The sequence below is a fragment of the Mercurialis annua genome, linkage group LG5 (genome assembly GCF_937616625.2).
Source record: "Mercurialis annua linkage group LG5, ddMerAnnu1.2, whole genome shotgun sequence".
Classification (NCBI taxonomy): Eukaryota; Viridiplantae; Streptophyta; class Magnoliopsida; order Malpighiales; family Euphorbiaceae; genus Mercurialis; species Mercurialis annua.
In genome coordinates, this window is record NC_065574.1 from 5,315,528 (window position 1) to 5,336,400 (window position 20,873).

At 34.3% G+C, this 20,873-nt stretch overlaps 5 protein-coding genes across 6 annotated transcripts; all 5 read left to right on the forward strand.

Moving 5' to 3' along the window:
• The first annotated feature begins 3,404 nt into the window (after positions 1-3,404).
• On the forward strand, positions 3,405-5,207 carry LOC126682763 (protein ELC-like). The gene is made up of 2 exons (XM_050378519.2): positions 3,405-4,869; positions 5,060-5,207. Exon 1 carries the CDS (start codon positions 3,532-3,534, stop codon positions 4,795-4,797), a length of 1,266 nt encoding a protein of 421 aa, XP_050234476.1. The 5' UTR covers positions 3,405-3,531; the 3' UTR covers positions 4,798-4,869; positions 5,060-5,207.
• Positions 5,208-7,252: 2,045 nt separating this feature from the next.
• Positions 7,253-9,628, forward strand: LOC126680138 (galactoside 2-alpha-L-fucosyltransferase-like). The gene is made up of 2 exons (XM_050375196.1): positions 7,253-7,827; positions 7,906-9,628. Exons 1-2 carry the CDS (start codon positions 7,629-7,631, stop codon positions 9,351-9,353), a joined length of 1,647 nt encoding a protein of 548 aa, XP_050231153.1. The 5' UTR covers positions 7,253-7,628; the 3' UTR covers positions 9,354-9,628.
• Positions 9,629-10,353: 725 nt separating this feature from the next.
• Positions 10,354-12,095, forward strand: LOC126681352 (galactoside 2-alpha-L-fucosyltransferase-like). Its single transcript, XM_050376896.2, has 2 exons — positions 10,354-10,546; positions 10,648-12,095. Exons 1-2 carry the CDS (start codon positions 10,393-10,395, stop codon positions 12,081-12,083), a joined length of 1,590 nt encoding a protein of 529 aa, XP_050232853.1. The 5' UTR covers positions 10,354-10,392; the 3' UTR covers positions 12,084-12,095.
• A 408-nt stretch (positions 12,096-12,503) lies between these two features.
• On the forward strand, positions 12,504-15,289 carry LOC126680052 (galactoside 2-alpha-L-fucosyltransferase-like). The gene is made up of 3 exons (XM_050375089.2): positions 12,504-12,674; positions 13,324-13,572; positions 13,661-15,289. Exons 2-3 carry the CDS (start codon positions 13,383-13,385, stop codon positions 15,112-15,114), a joined length of 1,644 nt encoding a protein of 547 aa, XP_050231046.1. The 5' UTR covers positions 12,504-12,674; positions 13,324-13,382; the 3' UTR covers positions 15,115-15,289.
• Positions 15,290-16,318: 1,029 nt separating this feature from the next.
• Positions 16,319-20,325, forward strand: LOC126682627 (galactoside 2-alpha-L-fucosyltransferase-like). 2 transcript variants are annotated; one of them, XM_050378363.2, is made up of 6 exons: positions 16,319-16,422; positions 16,599-16,804; positions 16,954-17,043; positions 17,468-17,557; positions 17,689-19,528; positions 19,870-20,325. In XM_050378363.2, the coding sequence occupies exons 2-5, from the start codon at positions 16,618-16,620 to the stop codon at positions 19,224-19,226; spliced, it is 1,905 nt and encodes a 634-aa protein (XP_050234320.1). In that variant the 5' UTR covers positions 16,319-16,422; positions 16,599-16,617; the 3' UTR covers positions 19,227-19,528; positions 19,870-20,325. The 2 variants fall into 2 exon arrangements, with proteins under 2 accessions (XP_050234320.1, XP_050234321.1); XM_050378364.2 differs by lacking the exon at positions 16,319-16,422 and having other exon boundaries at positions 16,465-16,804.
• Positions 20,326-20,873: the final 548 nt, after the last annotated feature.

Sequence of the window (20,873 nt, forward strand, 5' to 3'; positions counted from 1 at the left end):
TTGCAAGTGTGTTTAATTATTAAAATAAAATAAGGGGTAAATAAGAAAATTTAAGTTAAAAAGATACAATGGGACTTCCTAAATGGGACTGATGGAGTATAATAATTTTCATTAGTTCGACAAAATGGTATTGCAAACCGTTCATAGTTTTTATTTGGATTTCTTTTATAAAAAATACTTATTTTCAGCTAAATATTTATAAAAATATGCTCTAATTTTTTCTTTTTACAAAAATACGCTCTTTTGATAGATGGCGTATTTTAAAAAAAATATTGTGCAACAGCAAAATGTTAGAGTGTATTATTATAAAAAAAATTTAAAAAACATATGGGTTGTTATTTTCTCTTTTTATTTCTCCATTACAATCTTCATTCTTCCTATAATCTTTCATCTTTAAATAGTTTTTATATTTTATTGATGTTGAGTTTTAAACATGAAAACCTTATAGAGTCTTGAATATCGCTCTTAGCCTCTTGATATAAGATATTTCATTGATGACTGTTTAGATCATTGAAAATACTAGTTAAAATGAAACTGAAAATACTAGTTAAATTTTTTAGGTTATTAAATTTTGTAAAAACATGATAAGATTTCCATTAAAAATAAAGCTTTTATTTAGATTGAATTGATGTGAATTCAAATTACAAGAGTATAATAAATCAATGTAAGTGGAATTTAGGAATTTGATCTCAATATTATTTTCCATATAAGATATTATAATTTTTAAGAGAATAAGTTTGTTATTTTTATGATAATTAAGTCAAATTATACACCAATAAAGCTTGATTCAAATGGCTAAACTTCACTTTTCTAAATGTATTTTCAAAATTTCGATTTCAAACATCAACGCAACTAAATTAAGACCGATTGAAAAAATCATACGACTAACAACTAACTTATAGATCTATATGAAAAACAAAAGGCCAAATGTCCTAAAAAGGCCAAACCTTTCATAAAAGTTTCACAAAAGTCCTGACCTTTCAATTTTGTCGATTTTGGCCAAAAACAAATTATTTGGTTTCAATTGTGGCCAACTCTCAATTTGATTTCAATTTGCCTATGTGACGCCTATGTGGCGCCTATGTGGCATGCCAAATATTGAAAGGCCAGGACTTTTGTGAAACCAAATAATTCATTTTTGGCCAAAATCGATAAAATTGAAAGGTTAGGATTTTTGTGAAACCAAATAATCAGTTTTTGGCCAAAATCGACAAAATTGAAAGGTCAGGACTTTTGTGAAATTTTTGTAAAAGGTTTGGCCTTTTTACAACATTTGGCCAAAACAAAATGCAAAATACAAAGATTATGTCATCTATTTTATTATAGGTATCGAAATATGAGCCATTGGCAAAATTTTAGCAAAAACTATTTGAAGAAATATTTATAAAAATACCAAAAAAACACACTAAAACACACTCAAAAAACAACCAATTAAATACTAAAAATAAATTAAAAAAATAATAAAAATATACCAAAACATAAAAATAAGGCTTATTCACCAAAAAATGTCAAACCTTTGCGGTTTGGGTCAATTTTAGAAAAACCTTTAAAAACCACCATATTTAGCCAAATCTTATATATTGTGTTTCTTTTTTAGCCATTTTTGAATCGAACCGGATTTTATGCCTGCATGTCATCCATGTCACTGCCAATTCAACAAAACTTACTGACATGGCACATTATAAATCATTAACCCAAATCTAATCAAACCAAAAACTAAATCAAACAAAAATAAATTCAATAAATCAAATCAATTCAAAAATTATTTAATTTAAAATGATAGGTATATTATTAATTTAAACCGACCGCCGAAAATTGCCGCCGCCAACTCAAACCGACCGCCGATTTTTTTTTTTCGGCGGTCTTCTTCTCCGACCTGTTCTTCCATGGGAAGAACAGTCTGTTCTTCCATGGAAGAACAGGGCCTGTTCTTCTAGGGAAGAACAGGTTGAGAAAGACGACCGCCGGAAAAAATTCCGGCGGTCGAGATCGGTTTTTTTTTGGCGGGCCGAAAATCGTCTTTTCGGTAGAAAGTTAGGGGTAATTAAATTTTTTTTTATGTTAATTTTAGATGATTTAATTTATATTTTTTATTTAACTAATTAAAATTTATATAGAAATTAATTAAAATTAAATTTAAAAATTTTATTAGTCGGCGTGATTTTTAATCGGAATGAAATAAAATGTTGAGATAATTAATATTTTTTTAATTAAATATTTTTTTTTTTAAAATTGAATTGATTTGATTTAGTTGGATTTGATTTTATCTTTGATTTGGTTAGGTTTGGATTAATGATTTGAAATATGCCTCATCAGCTAGTTTTGCTGAGTTGGTAGTGACATGGATGACATGTAGGCACAAAATCCGGTTCGATTCAAAAATGGCTGAAAAAGAAACACAACATATAAGATTTGGCTAAATATGGTGGTTTTAAAAGGTTTGGCTAAAATTTACACAAACCGCAAAAGTTTGGTATTTTTTGGTGAATAAACCTAAAAATAATACAAAAAGTATTCTTAAAAATACATCTAAAAATACTTATCCATAGAAGCCAACAATAATCAACAGTACACTGGTCAACAGTGCACATAACATGTATTGACCATACTTGACCACTGTTGACTTTTGCCGGCCAACCAATTTTTGACCAAATTCTGTGACCGATCACCATATTCCAATGGTGTTTTTCTGACATATTTCAGGTGTTTCGATTGTATTTATTAGATGCAGTATTTTAATAAATAAAAATTAAAATAGAATAAAGAATGTTAAATTTTTAAATTATGATTTTTTGTTTAAAATTTTATATCATTTTTATAAATAATTCTAAAAATAATAATAAATGGTTTACATTCCTTCATATTATATACATTCATATTTTATTAAGAAAACATAAATTAATAAAACAAAGTTTCTATAAAATTAAAAAGAATTACTCTCTCCAGTACTTACTTTTTAAAAGGTCTAATTACTTAAAAACCACCCACCTTATAACTTTTTTTCATTTATATTATGATCTAGGAAAATTTTCAATTGTATCCTATTTTTGATTTTTATGTTTCATCTCTACCTAATGAGTTGAATTGACCTATTTTCTTTTGAAAAAGAGTTCAAATTAGTCCTTCATTTTTATTAGTTCTTCATTTTTAACCTATATTCTGATAAAACGTTAATATTAATCATTTATGTATCTTGTTTTTAATATTTTCATCCTTAAATTAATTAAATTATTGAAATTTTAAATTTTGGGTACAAATGAAACATAAAAATTGAAAATATAGACAACTGAAAATTTTACTAGGTCATGGTATAAATAAAAAAAAATTATAAGTTGGGTGATTTTTAAGTAATTAGACCCTTTTTAAAATCAACTTAAATAAAAAACAAAAACTTAATACGAAAGTTACTACTAGAATTTTCCCAGCAAAAAAACATACGCGCAATTACTTCTTCTTCCTCTTCAAAGCTACCTTACTTTCAAACACTCTCAACTCCAAACAATCCCAATCTCCGATCACCAATCCAAAACAATGGTTCTGCCGCCGCCGTCAACACCCCAATCCCCCAATCAACAAGCCACCCAACAATTCCTCTCTTCAATCCTCTCCCAACGCGGCCCATCCTCTCTCCCCTACACCGAAGACACCAAATGGCTAATCCGCCAGCACTTACTTGCCCTAATCACAACCTACCCCTCTCTCGAACCCAAAACCGCCACCTTCACCCACAACGACGGCCGCTCCGTCAATCTATTGCAAGCCGACGGCACTATTCCGATGGCCTTCCAAGGCTATACTTATAATATACCCATAATTGCCTGGCTCATGGAGTCTTACCCTCGTCACCCGCCTGTTGTTTACGTGAATCCCACACGCGATATGATTATTAAACGGCCACATCCTCATGTTAATCCGTCCGGGTTAGTTTCTGCTCCTTATTTGCAAAATTGGATTTACCCTAGTTCTAATTTAGTTGATTTAGTTCGTGAATTGGGTTCACTTTTTGGTCGGGATCCCCCGTTATACTCTCAACGCCGTCCACAGTCTAACCCTAACCCTAGTAATAATAATCCCAATTCGAATTATGCTGTTAATCCTAATCCGTCGAATTTTTCAAACTTTTCGAATTCGTCGAGTTTCGGATCGGTGGGTTCGGCTGGATATTCGCGGCCGGTTACTCGCCCGCCGTATCCGCCTTCCCCGTATGGTGGTAGTGGGAGTAGTAGTGGTGGTGGGACGGAGGATGCTTCGGAGGTTTATAAGAGGAATGCTATTAGTAAAATTGTTGAAAGTGTTCATTCTGATGTGGGGCAGTTGAGGAAGGCGCGAGAAGCCGAGATGGAGGGGCTGTTTAGCGCACAGGCGGTATTGAGGAGAAGGGAGGAGGAGATTAATAAAGGGGTTAAAGAAATGCAAGATGAGAAGGAATCGTTAGAGGCGCAGTTGCAAGTTGTTTTGATGAATACGGATATTTTAGAGGCTTGGGTGAGAGAAAATGAGGGGAAATCAAAAGCTAAAGGAAATGTGGATATTGATAATGTTTTTGAGTGCACTGATGTTCTCTCGAAGCAGATGTTGGAGTGTACTTCTGCAGATTTAGCAATTGAGGATGTCGTCTACTCTTTGGATAAGGCGGTGCAGGAAGGGGCAGTGCCGTTTGATCAGTATCTGCGGAACATTAGGTTGCTGTCCCGAGAGCAGTTTTTCCAGCGGGCTACAGCTGCAAAAGTTAGAGCTACTCAGATGCAGGCTCATGTTGCAAGTATGGCTGCTAGGGCGCCGCATTATGCTGCATGAATGATTGGTGGATGAAAGTTTCTTCACTACATGCTGTAGTTTTTGGAGAGAGATTGTGAGATTTATTGTAAGGTCAGATTCACTGTTATATACTTGATTTCTTTTCTTTTTTTGTTATATTGCTGTTAATCGATTTGTATGATATGAAAATAATACAATTTTCTGAGTGGAACATGATAGATTCTGATATTACATTTATTGTATCGATGAGCCATTAAGGCCATGGAATATAGTTTTAATTCTGATATTATGGTTATTGCAGTATTGATGAGCCGTTAAGGCCATGGAATATGAGCATCTGATGTAAGAAGGCCTTGCCCTTTGTGAAACATTCAGTGTGTACATTTGTCTGTGATCAATGTATCTGGTATTCTGTTTTATTTTATTCATTTCTCCATCTATTTCTTCTAGAGTTAGTTTCGTATTTTAAAGTCAATATATTGCTGTAGATAGTGAAATTCTTGTAGCTCCATAAATTCTTGTTTAGTGCTTATTTATTTAGAAAAAAAGTACAGATTCGAAATCCTTTTGTTTAAGTCTCTCCCATTTCCCTAATTTAAGAAAATTTTCCAGTTGATGATAGAGAGTGAATGAAGTGTGTTGGTTAGGTGGCAAATGAACCAAATTAGTGTTGTGAGATTTATTAAGGTCAGATTCCTTGTTGAGCGCTGTTATATATTTCTTATATTGTTTTGTTATATTGCTGTTAATTGATTTTAAATGATATGAAAATAATACAATTTTCTGAGAGGAACATAATAGTTTTAATTCGGATATTATGCATATTGCTGTCTTGATTAGCCGTTAAGGTCATGGAATTCGAGGCAACTGATGTAAGAATGCCTTGCCTTTTGGGAAACATTCAGTGTATACATTTGTCTGTGATCATGTAATCGGTATTCTGTTTTTCATTTCACTGATTTATTCATCTATGTGCTCTAGCGTTTGTTTTCGTCCTAAATCTATTGCTGTAGAATACAGTTAAATTATTGTAGCTCCCTAGATCTATATACTATGTAGTATGGACACGGATACGGGAAAATATTATACAAGCACGGCAAAACAGTGTTATTTTAATGTTTATGATGTTAAAAATTAGGTTCCTTGTCCGAAACACCAAGTTTTCAAAATAAGAAACGTTGATTGAAAGTGTCTGTGCTATGTCTATTGCTGATTTAGTGGAAAAATAGGTACATATGTGAAATCCTTATATCTTAAGTCTCTCATGTTTCCCTTTATTTAGAAAATTTTCCAGTTGGTGATTAAGAGGGATAAATTTTATTGGGATCCAAATTAGTGTTGTAAGTAGTACAACTCCTTAATCAGGTTATTGCGCTTGTTCAGGCAGAACAGCCCTTGGTATTATTTATGATGATGTATATATTGGCTAATTGAGAAGCAGTATCTTATAACTTTTAAGCAATCTGTTCCTTAGCATGTTTGTGATCTTTGTTTGTTGTGCTTGACATTATTTGATCTTCACGTGTCTGGAAAAACCCCGTCTATTTGGAGGTTAAAGAAAATGATCGATTATAATTGCTCCATCATTGTTACTGATAGTTTACCGAGCAGATTTTGTCTTCCGAGGCTATGCCCTGTAATGAGTCTGATTTAATGTGTTTACAATGAGAGTTGAGCTTCGCAATTTCTTTTTCAGATCTCAGGCATCGTATTCTTGGCTGTATGCGTTTGATAGGTGAATGAGTCAATTGTTGTTGATTGTTTACTGTGTCAGTTTCAGCTAGCGCATGGTATGGCTGTGTACGCTTGCTTCTTTCTTTTTGTGTCAACTCCGTTAGTAATCGAATACGATGTATATCTTCATTCTCAGAAAAGAAAAAAGAAAAACTACGGTATCAATTAATTCATACAGGATTAAGCAACCTCAAGTTTTCTGGGCATCTCTCTTGACAAATAGGCACTGACTAATCAAGGGCGCATGGTTACTTCCTTTAAACCTCTGTTGTGCGGAAATTTCTCGAATTCTATATTTTGGTGATTCCTTTCTATTTCAAGAAATACTTTTGAAATTTGAATTATCATGTTATTACATCAAAAGACTTATAGAATTCTTTTATTTAATTTCTTTGGTTTGATTTTAGATGTGTGGTGTAATTTTCCTTATAATGGTGATTTTCCTAACGAATTTTTAACTTGAATAGAAATTAAAAAAGAAAACGTAAAAGGTTTTTAGACTTTTAGAATTATTAAGACAATTTAAATTCCTAAAAGACTTTTGCATTTCTTAATAAATTCCTACAGCATAGGCTATAATTTTGGCAAATGAATTTACCTAACTTATTTAGTACTAAACTTTCTTTTATAATAGATTTTTAATTTTAATTAGGAAAGAAATCTGCCTAACCTATTTTAAAAAATTAAACTTCCATATATATCTTGATTTAGTAAAATATAGGCTGAACAAGCTCTTTACACATCACTTATTTTTTTTTTAAATTATCATACATGCCCTATAAAACTCTCGCTTAGACCTTAAAAGACGTCTCCTGATTGAAGGCGTCCGCCGCCTGAGAGACGTTTATTGATGTTTTTTTTTTGTCATTTACGCCTCGCCTTTGCGTCTAGGCTTGTGCGCCTTTAACTCCCACCGGCAAGTGGTGAAATGAATGTGGAGTTTCTTAAGTATCTGCCTTTTGATATTTCCTTATGCAACTTACCAAGCAAGATTTCCTTGCCTTATAAAACCCATCTTGAAAGATAGTCTACGTTTTTTCTATGAATCATTTACTATGACAAGATCTAAAGTTTGCAAATAATCTAAGCATTTTTCATGTCTACTGCTATCATTCAATTTGAAAGATCTCTGAATCATGGAAGTCAAGCCTCTGAAGAAACTACTCGAGTCGATTTCGATGAGGCCCGTTGCTTTCGGTTCTTGTTTGATAGCTTTCCCTCTTATGATCATCCTGTCAATCACTTACCAAGATCAAATGTTTAGTGTAATCGGAGGATTCGCTGGTGTTACGATTTTCGGAGGAAATTCTCAGAATGTTACAGAATTTGGTGATGGTGAGACATCAACTTCTATTACAGCATCATTTAAATTTGACCGTCTTAATTAATTTTGCTTTGTTTTGTAATTCGCAGGTCCAGAATATGATTCCTCTTGGCATGCCAATTTTTCTGATGACCAACTGCTTGGCGGACTCTTGGCTTCAGGATTCAATACGAAATCTTGCTTGAGCAGATATCGATCTTTCCGATACCGGAAATCTTCACCTCACAAACCTTCTCCATACTTGCTTCTCAAATTACGGAATTATGAAAATCTCCACAAGCATTGCGGACCTTACACAGAAGCCTATAACAGAACACTCGAAACGCTTAATTCTAGCAACTTTTCGAGTCCTGCAGAGTGTAAATACATGATCTGGATCGGCGAGGCAGGTTTAGGGAACAGGATTTTAACAACAGTTTCCGCATTTCTCTACTCTCTCCTTACTAACCGAACTTTGCTTGTTCAACACGGTCCTGACATGGCTGACCTCTTCTGCGAGCCATTTCTGAATACATCATGGTTATTGCCTGCAGACTTTCCTTTGAAGAATGAATTCGAAAAGGTTGGTCGTGAATATCCGAATACCTATGGGAACATGGTAAAGAATCATGCCATTGGTTCGCCGATTTCGGTTCTTTATCTTTTTCTAGCTTCAGGATGCAATGATTTTGATAAGCTTTTTTACTGTGAAGAGGATCAAGCATTTCTTCAGAAAATCCCTTGGTTAATTATGAAATCTGACGAATATTTCACTCCGTCTTTCTTCCTGATGCCGGGTTTTGAGCACGAGCTCAACCAGATGTTTCCTGACAAAGAAACTATTTTTCACCACTTGGGTAGGTATCTTTTACACCCTTCAAATAAAGCATGGGGACTTATTATTAGGTTCTACAAATCATACTTAGCTAATACAGATGAAAGAATTGGTATGCAAATACGAGTGTTCAACCCGAAAGATACTCCGTTTCAAGAAGTAACGGAACAAATCTTAGCTTGTACTAAACAAGAAAATCTGATTCCAGATGTAGACAAAGAACACCTCGTAGATGTCACGACGAAGAACCAGACATCAACAAAAGCTATCCTGATCGCGTCATTGTATTCGGAATTTTACGAGAATTTCAAGAACATGTATTGGACATTTCCGACAATAACAGGCGAGACGGTTGAGGTTGTTCAGCCAAGCCATGAGACGTATCAACATTTTGGTGACAGTATGCACAATGTAAAGGCATGGGTTGAAATGAATCTATTAAGCATGACTGATGTGCTAGTGACTAGCTCATGGTCAACTTTTGGCTATGTGGCTCAAGGCCTTGGTGGTTTAAAGCCATGGATTCTGACCAGGCCTGAATTTTGGATGAACACCGATCCGGCTTGTCGTCGAGTCATGTCGATGGAACCTTGTCTACATATACCACCGAGTTTTGACTGCAAGACTAAGGTTAACGCTGATATGGGTAATGTTGTGCCTTATGTTCAGCATTGTGAAGATGTTACTTCAGGATTGAAGCTTGTTAACAATTTTACCGGATAATTAATTGGAGGGGCGCTATTTTCAGAGCAACAATTTCTCGAGACAGATCAAGATTTTTTATTTTAATAAATTACAACTTTTGCTTTTTAATAAAAGCGCGAGTGCTTTTTTTTTATTATGTCCCCAACATTTTTCGCTCGGAAAATAGCGGCATTCGCATTAATTAGAGTTTGCTTATGTTTAGATTGTAGAGGTTTTATTTGCATAAAAATATCAATTGTACAAGATATTCAAATACATAAAATGCCAATAAGTAACTGAGAAAAGAAAATCAACCACCAAATTCTTATTAGTCAAAGTAAGCGAATTGCATCCGAAATTTTCTCTAATTAATTTTCTATAAACAAGCTGAAATTAAAGCTTTACAAATTTACAAGTGAGAGCTTGTTCCTTGAATAAAGAAAGTCAAATTAGGGGTGTACAAAAATCAAACTATCTAAAAACCGAATCAAACCATTAAATACGGTTTGATTTGGTACAATAAACTAAATAAAACTGAAAAACCAACCGAACTAGAACCGAATACATACTCTTGGTCAAAATACTAAATAAGGTTCATTTTGCCCCTTTAATTTGCCATATAAGATCGAAAGAGTCAAAGTTGGGAGATTTTGACGAAAAAACCCACAACTTCGTCAATTTTGAGTCAGTTTACATCCTAATCTGACGCCAATCTAACTTAAAGTGATACATTGTGGGTGTTTTTATTCAAAATTATAAATTTAAACTTTTTTAATCTTTTATGACGCGTTTGAGGGGAAATTAACCTTTGTTGGTCAAAATACTATGGCAAGTTGCTCACCTTCTTATGTCACTAAGATACGTCTAGGTTTTATCATTGGAATGCAATTTTTTAAAATTTTCTGATATAGTGAAACATTTCAAAGAAAAGAACCGTCAAGAATTGGTCACCTTCAAATTTAAAGACAAGTACTCAACTAGATTCATCACTAACCTAATTGCCAAGATCATCAGTATTTGAAATATTTAGATTAAAATGTTTCTATTAGATTTGAATCATGGAAGACAAGCTTTTCTGATGAACTTTAATAAAATGAAGATCTTGACCATAGTTACTTGTCTAGTAGCTTTACCAACCACAATCATGCTCTCACTGATTTATCAGAATAATATTGAGGGTTCGGCTACCGACAAGGGCGGAAAAGTTCAAGATGTTTCACATTTTTTCATTGGTAAGAACTAATCATTTAATTGATAAGAACTAATCATTTAATTGATATATCATTTTCCTGAGAAAGTGATGGAAAATTTCCATTTCGTGTTTATTTTACAGGTTCAGAACAGGATTCGTCAGATTCTGACGAATTACTCGGTGGACTATTGGCCTCAGGATTTGATGAAGAATCTTGCTTAAGCAGGTACCAATCTGTTCTGTACCGAAAAACATCCCCTCACAAGCCTTCCCCGTATCTTCTTTCGAAGCTACGTAATTATGAAACTCTTCACAGACGCTGTGGACCTTACACGAAATCCTACAACAGAACCCTGAAAGTCCTGAACTCGCGAAATATTCAAAATTATGAAGAGTGCAATTATGTAGTCTGGACAGGCCTTAGAGGCTTAGGAAACAGGATTTTAAGCATGGCTTCAGCTTTTCTTTATGCTCTTCTTACAAATAAAATTTTGCTTGTCCAACACGAAAAAGACATGTCGGATCTGTTCTGCGAGCCATTTCTCAATACGTCGTGGTTACTGCCTCAGGATTTTCCATTGAAGAATCAATTCCAAAGATTCAATTATACATATGGGAGCAAGCTAAGGGACAACATGCATATGATTAATGGTTCAGTACCATCATTTCTGAATCTAAATCTATCATCGGCAAGTGATGATTACGACAAGCTTTTTTACTGCGACGAGCATCAATTGTTTCTCGAAAAAGTCCCGTGGTTGATTCTAAAATCCGACCTATACTTCATTCCATCACTCTTTCTGATCCCGAATTTCGAGCAGGAGCTTGGCAAGATGTTTCCTGACAAAGAATCTGTTTTCCATCACTTGGGTAGATATTTATTCAGCCCTTCAAACAAGTCATGGGGACTAATCACCAGGTTCTATCAGGCTTACTTATCGAAAGCAGATGAAAGAATCGGTATGCAAATAAGAATATTCAATCCTGAAGCTGTTCCATTTCCTGTCGTAACAGATCAAATATTAGCTTGTACTCAAAAACAAAATGTGCTGCCAGAGGTAGACAAACACAAGCTTGTTACTTTTTCTCCAAGGAAAAACCAGACATCGTCCAAGGCGATACTAATAGCCTCATTACATTCTGAATTCTACGAAACTATACGAAAACTATATTGGAAATATCCGACAACGAAAGGCGAGGTGATCGGAGTATACCAGCCGACTTTCGAGAAGCATCAACATTTTGGGGAGAATCTGCATAATCTGAAAGCATGGGCTGAAATAAATTTATTAAGTATGAGTGATGTTTTGGTGACTAGCACATGGTCAACTTTTGGCTATGTTGCTCAAGGACTCAGAGGGTTAAAGCCGTGGATTCTGTTCCGGCCTGCGAGTTGGAAGAACCCTTATCCGACCTGTCAACAAGCCATGTCGACGGAACCGTGTTTGCATCGACCACCCACTTTTGAGTGCAAGGCTAAGCTAAATGCTGATATGGGTTCAGTTCTTCCTTATGTTCAGCATTGTGAGAAACCAGTAGTTTCAGGAATAAAGCTTGTTAACAATTATAATATTTAGTTTCTAGTAATAGAGTTGTAATAAGTTATTATCGTGTTATATGTATCATTTCAAGGTTATTTTGTATACAAATACATCAAAATAGAAGAATCACCACAAAATATTTATCTAATCGTTAATCTTCGATGTTTAAGCTATACAGCACGGAAATAAAAATGCTCCAACGGAAGACATTGAAACGGAAATATAGAATTATCAAATATCAAAAGCGTTTTTATTTCCGAAAACAAAACACCGAAACATAAGAATCGACAAGTTTTGTGTGGAAGCAACTACAATTTGTCTCTATACAGACAAAGACAGTCTAACTTACAAATTTTAAAATTCAAAAGTAAGACTTTTCTGAGCCGACAAAACACACTATATATTATACGTGGCTACAACTTGCAAAATAATTTAAAAAAGTAAAAGCAAGAAACTAAGTTTTGTTAAATTTATACTATTTGACAAGTCAAAGAACTCGGTCTGATGGCTAACAAAATAAGCATTGCTTCCATGTTTGTAGACTTTGAAACTCCACTCTTAAGACAGCTTCTTCTTCTCACCTTTGTCCAGAAATCTATCTTCTTCTCTACTTAGATTCATTTGCAGGTAATCTTATTAATTTCTTCTTGTCTCATGCATGCTTTTCTTTTGTGTATATATATATATATTAGAGAAATATAAATTGAAGTTAGTTGACTTTCTGTAGAATTATAGGTATGTAGTTCTAGTTCTAGCTCTAGTTTTAGTGTTCTACATGTTCTGTTTCTGTAAAATCTATTAGTATTTCTGTTTGGTTGACTAAATGGTTAGTACATAAAATGCTATATTGAAACCAAAAAATTTGCAATTGGAATTATTGAGTAACTTTTTGATAAAAGACTATTGATTTGAATGCTAAAATATTAATATTTGACACTGTTTCGACATCCACAGTATTTTTAATCGGGAAATTACTCGCTATTTCGAATTATAAAGAAATAATAGTTCGTATTTTAAATTATCATAATTGATGGTTCGTGTTAATATTATAAAACACGCTAAATTCCATGCTTTATTTCGCACTTGCCCCTGAAATTTATAACTCATTAATTGAAGAAAAATCGCTTAAAAAAGACAGTCGTTTAAAAAAAAATTAAAAAGAAAACAACAAAATAGGAGGATTAAATTCAAAAATTAGATTCTTTTCTATTACTCATCTCATCTTCAATTTGGAAACCAATTTTCAATGTAATGACACCATGTACATTTTTTGCAGGTTGTAAATATTAACATAGAAGCTTGCACATGTAAAAAGTTCAAATATTTATAGACAAAATGGAAAATTCAGGATTCAGTTTGAAGAAGCTGACATTGAGAATGGCTTTGTGCTTCATTGTATTGCCTCTTTTATTCCTAATCTCAATGATATATCAAAATTCAGTTTCTAAAATAATTCAAGAATATTCAGCTCAATCTGCATTCAAAGAAAAAGCTAAAAATCTTACTGTACTTCCAAAAATCATTGGTAAGAGATGATTATTAATGTTCATGTTCTTCAAATTCTGTTATTTATACAGTTTCTGTACTTAATTTTCTTGTTCTCCAATTTTCAGAATCCGAAGGCCATTCTGATAAATTGCTTGGCGGAATTCTGGCTTCAGGATTTGATTCAGAATCTTGCATTAGCAGGTATGAGTCTAGCTTATATCGAAAAACCTCAACTCATAAGCCTTCTTCATATCTTATTTCCAAGCTTCGAAAGTACGAAAAACGCCATAAACATTGCGGTCCTGGAACAGAATTCTACAATAAAGCTGTAAAAGGACTTGATTCAAGCCACGCCAATGTTACTTCAGAATGTAGTTATATTGTCTGGTTGCCTTCCAATGGCCTTGGAAACAGGATTGTAAGCATGACGGCAGCATTTCTATATTCTCTCGTTACTGACAGAGTCTTGCTTGTTCATCACGGAACTGATATGGCGGATCTTTTCTGTGAACCATTTCCGAATACATCATGGTTCTTGCCTTCGGATTTTCCGCTCATAGATCAATTCGATAGCTCGAAAATGAGGAACAATTATAGCTACGGAGCCCTCCTGAAGAATAACAACACGAATACTTCAACTCTGAAGCCCCCAGGTTTTCTGTTCCTTTATCTAGCTTACAATTATGATGAATCTGACAAGCTTTTTTACTTGGATCAGAATCAAGATTTTCTCCGGAAAGTTCCGTGGTTAATCCTAAGATCGGATCAGTATTTTGTTCCTTATCTATTCTTAATCAAGTCATTTCAAAACGAATTGAACAGATTATTTCCTGACAAAGAAACAGTTTTCCACAACTTGAGCAGATATTTATTCCACCCTTCAAATCAAGCTTGGGGACTAATCACCAGATTCTACCAAGCTTACCTGGCTCGAGCCGACGAAATAATCGGTCTGCAAATAAGACTATTCGATCCTAAATCAAATCCAAGTGATCTTGTGATGAAGCAAATCCTGTCATGTACTGAAAATGAAAACCTGCTACCCAAATTAGTTAATCAGAAAAATACAGTTACTTCAGCATCAAGAAACCAGACACTAAAAGCTATTTTAGTAGCATCATTACATTCAGAATACTATACAAATTTGAAGAACATATATTGGACGAAACCGACCGCGACCGGGGAAGCAATCGGAGTGTACCAGCCGAGCAATGAAGAGTATCAACATTTTGGTGACAATATGCATAATATTAAGGCATGGGCTGAAATGTATGTACTGAGTTTAAGTGATGTGTTGGTGACTAGTTCTTGGTCTACATTTGGGTATGTGGCTCAAGGGCTAGGGGGTTTGAGGCCATGGATTATGTTCATGCCGGATAATCGGAATATTCCGAATCCACCGTGTCGGCGAGTTTTGTCTATGGAGCCTTGCTTCCATTATCCTCCAAGTTATGATAGGGATAAAAATGTTAGAGATGAAAATGTTGATCTTGGTGAGCATGTTACACAGTGTGAAGATGTGAGCTGGGGAGTAAAATTGGTCAATAGTAAAAATAATTTATTCACGGCCAAGCATTGATGATCTTTTCCCATCAAATTTGTTATTTTTTTGTTCTTATAAATAAAGATTAGCCTCATGAATATTTTTTACATTTTCATGCTGTGCATCAATTTTTCATTTTGTAACATTTTCATTTTCAGTTAGTTGAAAGAGAAACAATTTAGTATGAAATTTTGACAAGACTTCGAATTTATTATTTAATGTACCATTAGCCATTTGACTTTTTAATTATGATTAGTTTTTATCTTTCTCATCCTTAAAGGCTCTACTTTGGGTATTCTATTGTGGGAGGGACTTATGTAAACTGAAGTTAAATGTTTTTTTTATTAAAATAAAAGAAAATTTAAAGTTAGAGATTCTTTATCTATAAAATGTAAAATTGATTAGTTCAATTCGATTTATAATGAATTATTCACAAAAATTAGAGAACTGTATAATTTAAAAAGGCTTAATTGCTTTAATAATCACGAATTTTACCGTGTTTTATAATTTTAACATAATTTTTTAATTTTGGCAATGTTAAACACCAACTTTTAAATTTTTAAAATTTGAAACATCGAGCAATTTTCTGTGAGAAATTACTATATGGATGCCGGAACAGCGTATATTTCAATATCCACCTCAACATTTTTAACAAAAAGTTGTTTGTGTTTCGAATTGCAAAAAATGATAGTTTATTTATTAAATTGTTAAAATTAAAATTTTATGTTAACATTACAAAATACGGTAAAGTTTGTAATTTTTAAAGCAATTGAGCTCTTTAATTGTTAGCTCAAAAAATGTAGGAAATTAGGGGTGTTTAGGTAAGAAAATTTATAGCATGTAAATAGCACTAGACCTAAATTAATGTTGTTGATATAACAGGTTGGAAATTTTTTACCTTTGATAATATAAAGGTATACGCATGAATCGAACCAAAAAGAATAACCGAATTGGACTGATTAACAATATTATGTAGTATTTTTTAAGAATTTATCCTACATATAGTGTGTGTATGTGTGAAGATGTGATTAGTTATTGTATTAAATAAATTTTTCTTTTAACGAACATTAACATTGCAAGTTTTAGGGACTAATTTGCACAGATTGTTTTCCCTATAAGGGCTTTAATGTACGGGTAAACACCATAAGGGTCTAAAATTCTCGATGGGATACCACAAGGACTTATCAGTCGCTTTTTCCATTATTAATCAATTCCCATAAAATCAGTAAAAGTGGGCTCCACTATTAATAAGAAAGACTGCAATAATTAGTCAAAAAGGAAAAAAAATCATTTTTATTGTTCTCTTCTGCTGCAAATCTTAGATTTGAATTCGAGGCAATTAAGGTTTGTCTGAATCTCAGTGATTTGTTATGTTAATGCTGTTCTTGTTCTTGTTTTTCAGTTCTTTACATTAACAGTCCCAGTGTTTTTTTGTTTTTATTTTTGTTTTTATCTGATACAAATTTGCTAGATATTCATTTAATAGGTATATATTTACCTTGAATTTGTAATGATTACAGGTGAAACACTTAAAAGATCATGGAAATGTTTAAAGTCAGCAAGGAAAGTTTAAGATTCATGTCCAAAAGATTCACAACTGTGTTAGTTGTGTGTTTCATAGCTTTGCCGGTGTTCTTCATGGTCTCAATGATATCTAGAAACTCAAACTTTAATCTAAGTGCAGCCCTTGGTGTTGCTGTTCAAAATGCTACACCATTAGGTTTTGGTAAGAACATTGCTTAATCCTACCTTAATTTTAATTACTTCTATTACATGCGATGCGAGTATGTGTCTGCGCTGGAGATTTCGGGCCTGTGCCAACAGTATGCTGCTATTTATTTGTTGTGGTGTCTTTTTCTTTCTCCAAATTTTCAGATGCAAAATATGAGTCCTCTGAGCCCCCGGGAATACCAGATGACACGAGCCTTGATGAAGCTCCGCAGTATAAATCTGGCAGTGGATCAGGTTTGAGCACTGAATTAATATATGCATTAAATAAATTGGTTTCGGGTTCATCAAATATATTGGATTCACTAAGTTAATTCAAATATGCAAAGATGTTTGAGTAGTTATTTTGCAGAAGCTGTTGTAGGATGCTCAAGTAATAGGGTGTTTTTCATTACTTATTGAACTTCTTTGTCTACCTAAAATATTCATATTAGATGCATCAATCCTTTGAATCTACCATCAAACCTGCTAGCGAACTGCTTAATGTAACTTTTTCTTCCAGATTAGAGAATGACTAAAGCACAATTCTATTCAGTAACTACAAACTATAGATACTTATATGTTTGAGTAGTCGTCGGATCAAATCAAACATTAATAGAATGATTAGTGGCTTTCTGCTTTTCTTTGACTTTTGAGATTTAACTTTATTCCGAATTTTCAGATTCACAATACAAGTCCTCTCAGGCTCCCAACATGCTAGATGACAAACTACTCAATGGAACCCTCGCTCCCGCTTTTGATGAAGGATCAGGTTCAAGAAATGAATCCATTTATATTAGAGAATGGTGAATTTAGTGTTATATTCATTACACTAAAAAAAAATGCATTCGGTGGAGTACTATTCTGTATATGCTAACTTTGTCTTTCCTCTCTAATTCACAGTTCGAAAAGATGAGTCATCTCAACCAACCAATGTACAGAGTAAGAACATGCACAATGGAAATCTGGCTGCCACATATGATAATATATCAGGCTCAGAGAGTAATGTTTCTCAAGTTCCAATGGTGAAAAATAATAAATTGCTCGATGAACTAATTGCTCGTGGCTTTGATGAAAGCTCATGCTTAAGCAGGTATCAGTCTGTTTTATATCGTCGAATTTCTCCCCATGAGCCCTCTCCTTATCTCATTGCAAAACTGCGCAATTATGAAAAGCTTCACCAGCGGTGTGGACCTTATACAAAATCGTACAACACAACGTCAAACACTCTCAAATCTGGCCACATAAGCAGCCCCACGAAATGTAAATACATTGTCTGGAGGCCTGACAATGGGTTGGGAAACAGGATTGTAAGTATGGTATCATCATTTCTTTATGCTTTGCTCACAAACCGTGTCTTGCTTGTTGATCATGGAAGTGACATGACCGATCTCTTTTGTGAGCCGTTTCCAAATTCATCATGGTTATTGCCTGTGGACTTTCCGCTAAGGAATCAATTCCGCAATTCTGAACTCAGGTATGCTCACAGTTTGGGGGGCATGCTAGAAAAACATAGCATATCAGAGGAGTTAACACCTTCATATCTTTATCTTTCTCTTGCAAAACGTGATTATGATCTTGATAAGAAACTTTTTTACTGTGACCAAAACCAAGCTCTTCTCCAGAAAGTCCCTTGGTTAATTTTGCTGTCAGAGCAATATTTTGCCCCTTCTTTCTTCTTGATTCCATTTTTCACAAAACAGGTAACCAAATTATTCCCTGAAAAAGACACCGTTTTTCATCACTTGGGTCGATATCTTCTGAATCCCTCGAATCAGGTATGGGAGAAGCTAATCACCAGCTTCTATGATGCACACTTAGCCAAAGCAGATGAAAGGATTGGCTTCCAAATAAGAGTATTCCATGCGAATGCTGCAGCATTTGAAATTGTTATGGATCAAATATTAGCATGTTCTACAAACAAGAAAATTCTACCAAAAGTGGTCGACACAGAAAAATCTGCTGTTTCCTCCGCGAGTCATACATCATCAAAAGCTATTTTAGTAACATCTTTATACACTGAGTTCTACAAGAATTTGAGCAGTATGTACAAGCATAAACCAACTGTGACAGGGGATGTCATTGGGGTTTACCAGCCGAGCCACGAAGGATATCAACACCGTGGAGACAATTTGCACAATATGAAGGCATGGGCTGAAATTTATCTCCTGAGTTTGTGTGATGTGTTGGTGACTAGTGCTTGGTCAACTTTTGGTTATGTAGCTCATGGTCTTGGAGGTTTGAAACCATGGATTTTGCATAAGCCAGGCCATGGAATATATCTTCCCTGTAAGCAAGCAATGTCTATGGAGCCCTGCTATCACTATCCCTTCAGTTACAATTGCAAGTCAAAGAATGAAGTTGATCCCGTAACTCTTGTTCCGTATGTACGGAAATGTGAGGATAGAGGGTCAGGAGTGAAGCTTTTTAATGAACACTAGAAACAGTAGCTGCATTTTTCGGAAGTAGCATATCCTGATGTGATGGATTAGGCCTACACAGATTAGCCTAGTGCTAAAAGTTAAAGATTGGAATTTATGTTGGATATCCATCTTTTGAATTCGAAGGCTAGTTGAATGCTATTCTAAATTTTTTACTTGTATGATTATTCCAATCTGTTTCCTGACTATACGGACTTGGAAACACGGCTCCTCTGATGCTACGAGGATGATTAAGGAATACAGATAATTCTGCTACACATACTTTTGGCGGCAGGATTCGATGGCGCATCCTACATAAGCAGGTATTAGACTTTCCTTATACCACAGCAACTTTACCCCATAAGCCCTTCTTATTTACTGTGTAGACCATACTGAACACTGCCCCATAGAACTCTAAATACGCTGAGCTCTATCTATGTCTCGGAGTTTCATAAGTATTTCTGAAAACGGTCACGAAAACAAAATGCCAAAACATAGGATTGAATAAGTTTCCGTGCCATGTAGATTGTCAGTAATACAAAAGATGTTATGAATATTTGGGAACTGGATTATAAGCATGTGCCTTCATATTCTTAATGGCTCTTCTCACAAGCCGAATTCTAGTCGTTTGATAATTGGACTAATTAGCTGATCTTTTCTGCAGCCATTACCCACAGTAGTCGGCAACATCATAGCAGCTTATTATGACAATTATTTTGCATCTGCACAAGTTGGTATAAGTTAATCAATTGCTGGCCATGTGGCTCAAGGTCTTACGGTGGATGGCATCAGGGCTTGGTGAAAATTACCCAAATGCAGACTCGGCAACTAGCCATATCTATGAAGCCTTATATCTATTTTTTGCCACCAAGTTTTGGATGCAATGTCAAAGTTTGATGCTGCAGTGCTGATCTTGTGAGTTCTCTTGTGTTTGTGCATTACCTGACCTCAAGCTCAAGATTTGCTCAATTTGGATGTAGTTTTTCGCTTCTTGTAGCCTACAAAATTACTATTTTTTCTTTAGGAAAAAAGAACGAAAACATGAAATATTAGAGGCATGAGATGTTTTATGTAATGGGAATCTGGATATAGGAATATATCAGAAAGAACGATTTTGTCACCTTTGCAAGTTATGCATGGAGTGGATGCCAAGCTGTCGGTTCCGGTTCGAAACTGCCGGGTCAAGGTTCAAGAAAAAATGTAACCGGCCCGGACCTGTCTAAGTGTCGGTTCCGGTTCCGTGTTTGGGGCGGTTCAAAAAAAATTAAAAGTAAAATTAAAATTTAATTACTAAAAGCTAAAAAGTATAATTTAAAAATAAAAAATATAATATAATATAACTATATAACTATAAAAATATAAAATATGATATAATATATATACAAATATATTACAATTAAATAATTTTTATCGACGGGTTCGACCCTCAAACCGCCGGTCACAGAGCTAATAAATAGTTGTTTTATCTTAGGGGCAGCATGATTGCTAGACTGTCTTACATCTTCGGACAGAATCAAAAAACGTCTAAAAGAAAACGAACTAGTTCGCGACTCGGACACTTCAGTATTTTAGTTTTGTTTTGTAACAGTCTCAATATAATCTTACATGATGAATTAAATCGTGCAACTATTTGTCGTCCAATATGCAAATTAAGGCCAACGAAGGTTC

What these genes read in the sequence shown, in the direction of transcription:
- LOC126682763 (XM_050378519.2), top strand. Translation starts at nt 3,532, where the DNA reads ATGGTTCTGCCGCCGCCGTCAACACCCCAATCCCCCAATCAACAAGCC.
- LOC126680138 (XM_050375196.1), top strand. Translation starts at nt 7,629, where the DNA reads ATGGAAGTCAAGCCTCTGAAGAAACTACTCGAGTCGATTTCGATGAGG. An exon ending in TGTTACAGAATTTGGTGATG is followed by an intron (nt 7,828 to 7,905) that starts GTGAGACATCAA and finishes TGTAATTCGCAG; the next exon opens with GTCCAGAATATGATTCCTCT.
- LOC126681352 (XM_050376896.2), top strand. Translation starts at nt 10,393, where the DNA reads ATGAACTTTAATAAAATGAAGATCTTGACCATAGTTACTTGTCTAGTA. An exon ending in TGTTTCACATTTTTTCATTG is followed by an intron (nt 10,547 to 10,647) that starts GTAAGAACTAAT and finishes TTTATTTTACAG; the next exon opens with GTTCAGAACAGGATTCGTCA.
- LOC126680052 (XM_050375089.2), top strand. Translation starts at nt 13,383, where the DNA reads ATGGAAAATTCAGGATTCAGTTTGAAGAAGCTGACATTGAGAATGGCT. An exon ending in TGTACTTCCAAAAATCATTG is followed by an intron (nt 13,573 to 13,660) that starts GTAAGAGATGAT and finishes TCCAATTTTCAG; the next exon opens with AATCCGAAGGCCATTCTGAT.
- LOC126682627 (XM_050378363.2), top strand. Translation starts at nt 16,618, where the DNA reads ATGGAAATGTTTAAAGTCAGCAAGGAAAGTTTAAGATTCATGTCCAAA. An exon ending in TGCTACACCATTAGGTTTTG is followed by an intron (nt 16,805 to 16,953) that starts GTAAGAACATTG and finishes CCAAATTTTCAG; the next exon opens with ATGCAAAATATGAGTCCTCT. An exon ending in CGCTTTTGATGAAGGATCAG is followed by an intron (nt 17,558 to 17,688) that starts GTTCAAGAAATG and finishes TCTAATTCACAG; the next exon opens with TTCGAAAAGATGAGTCATCT.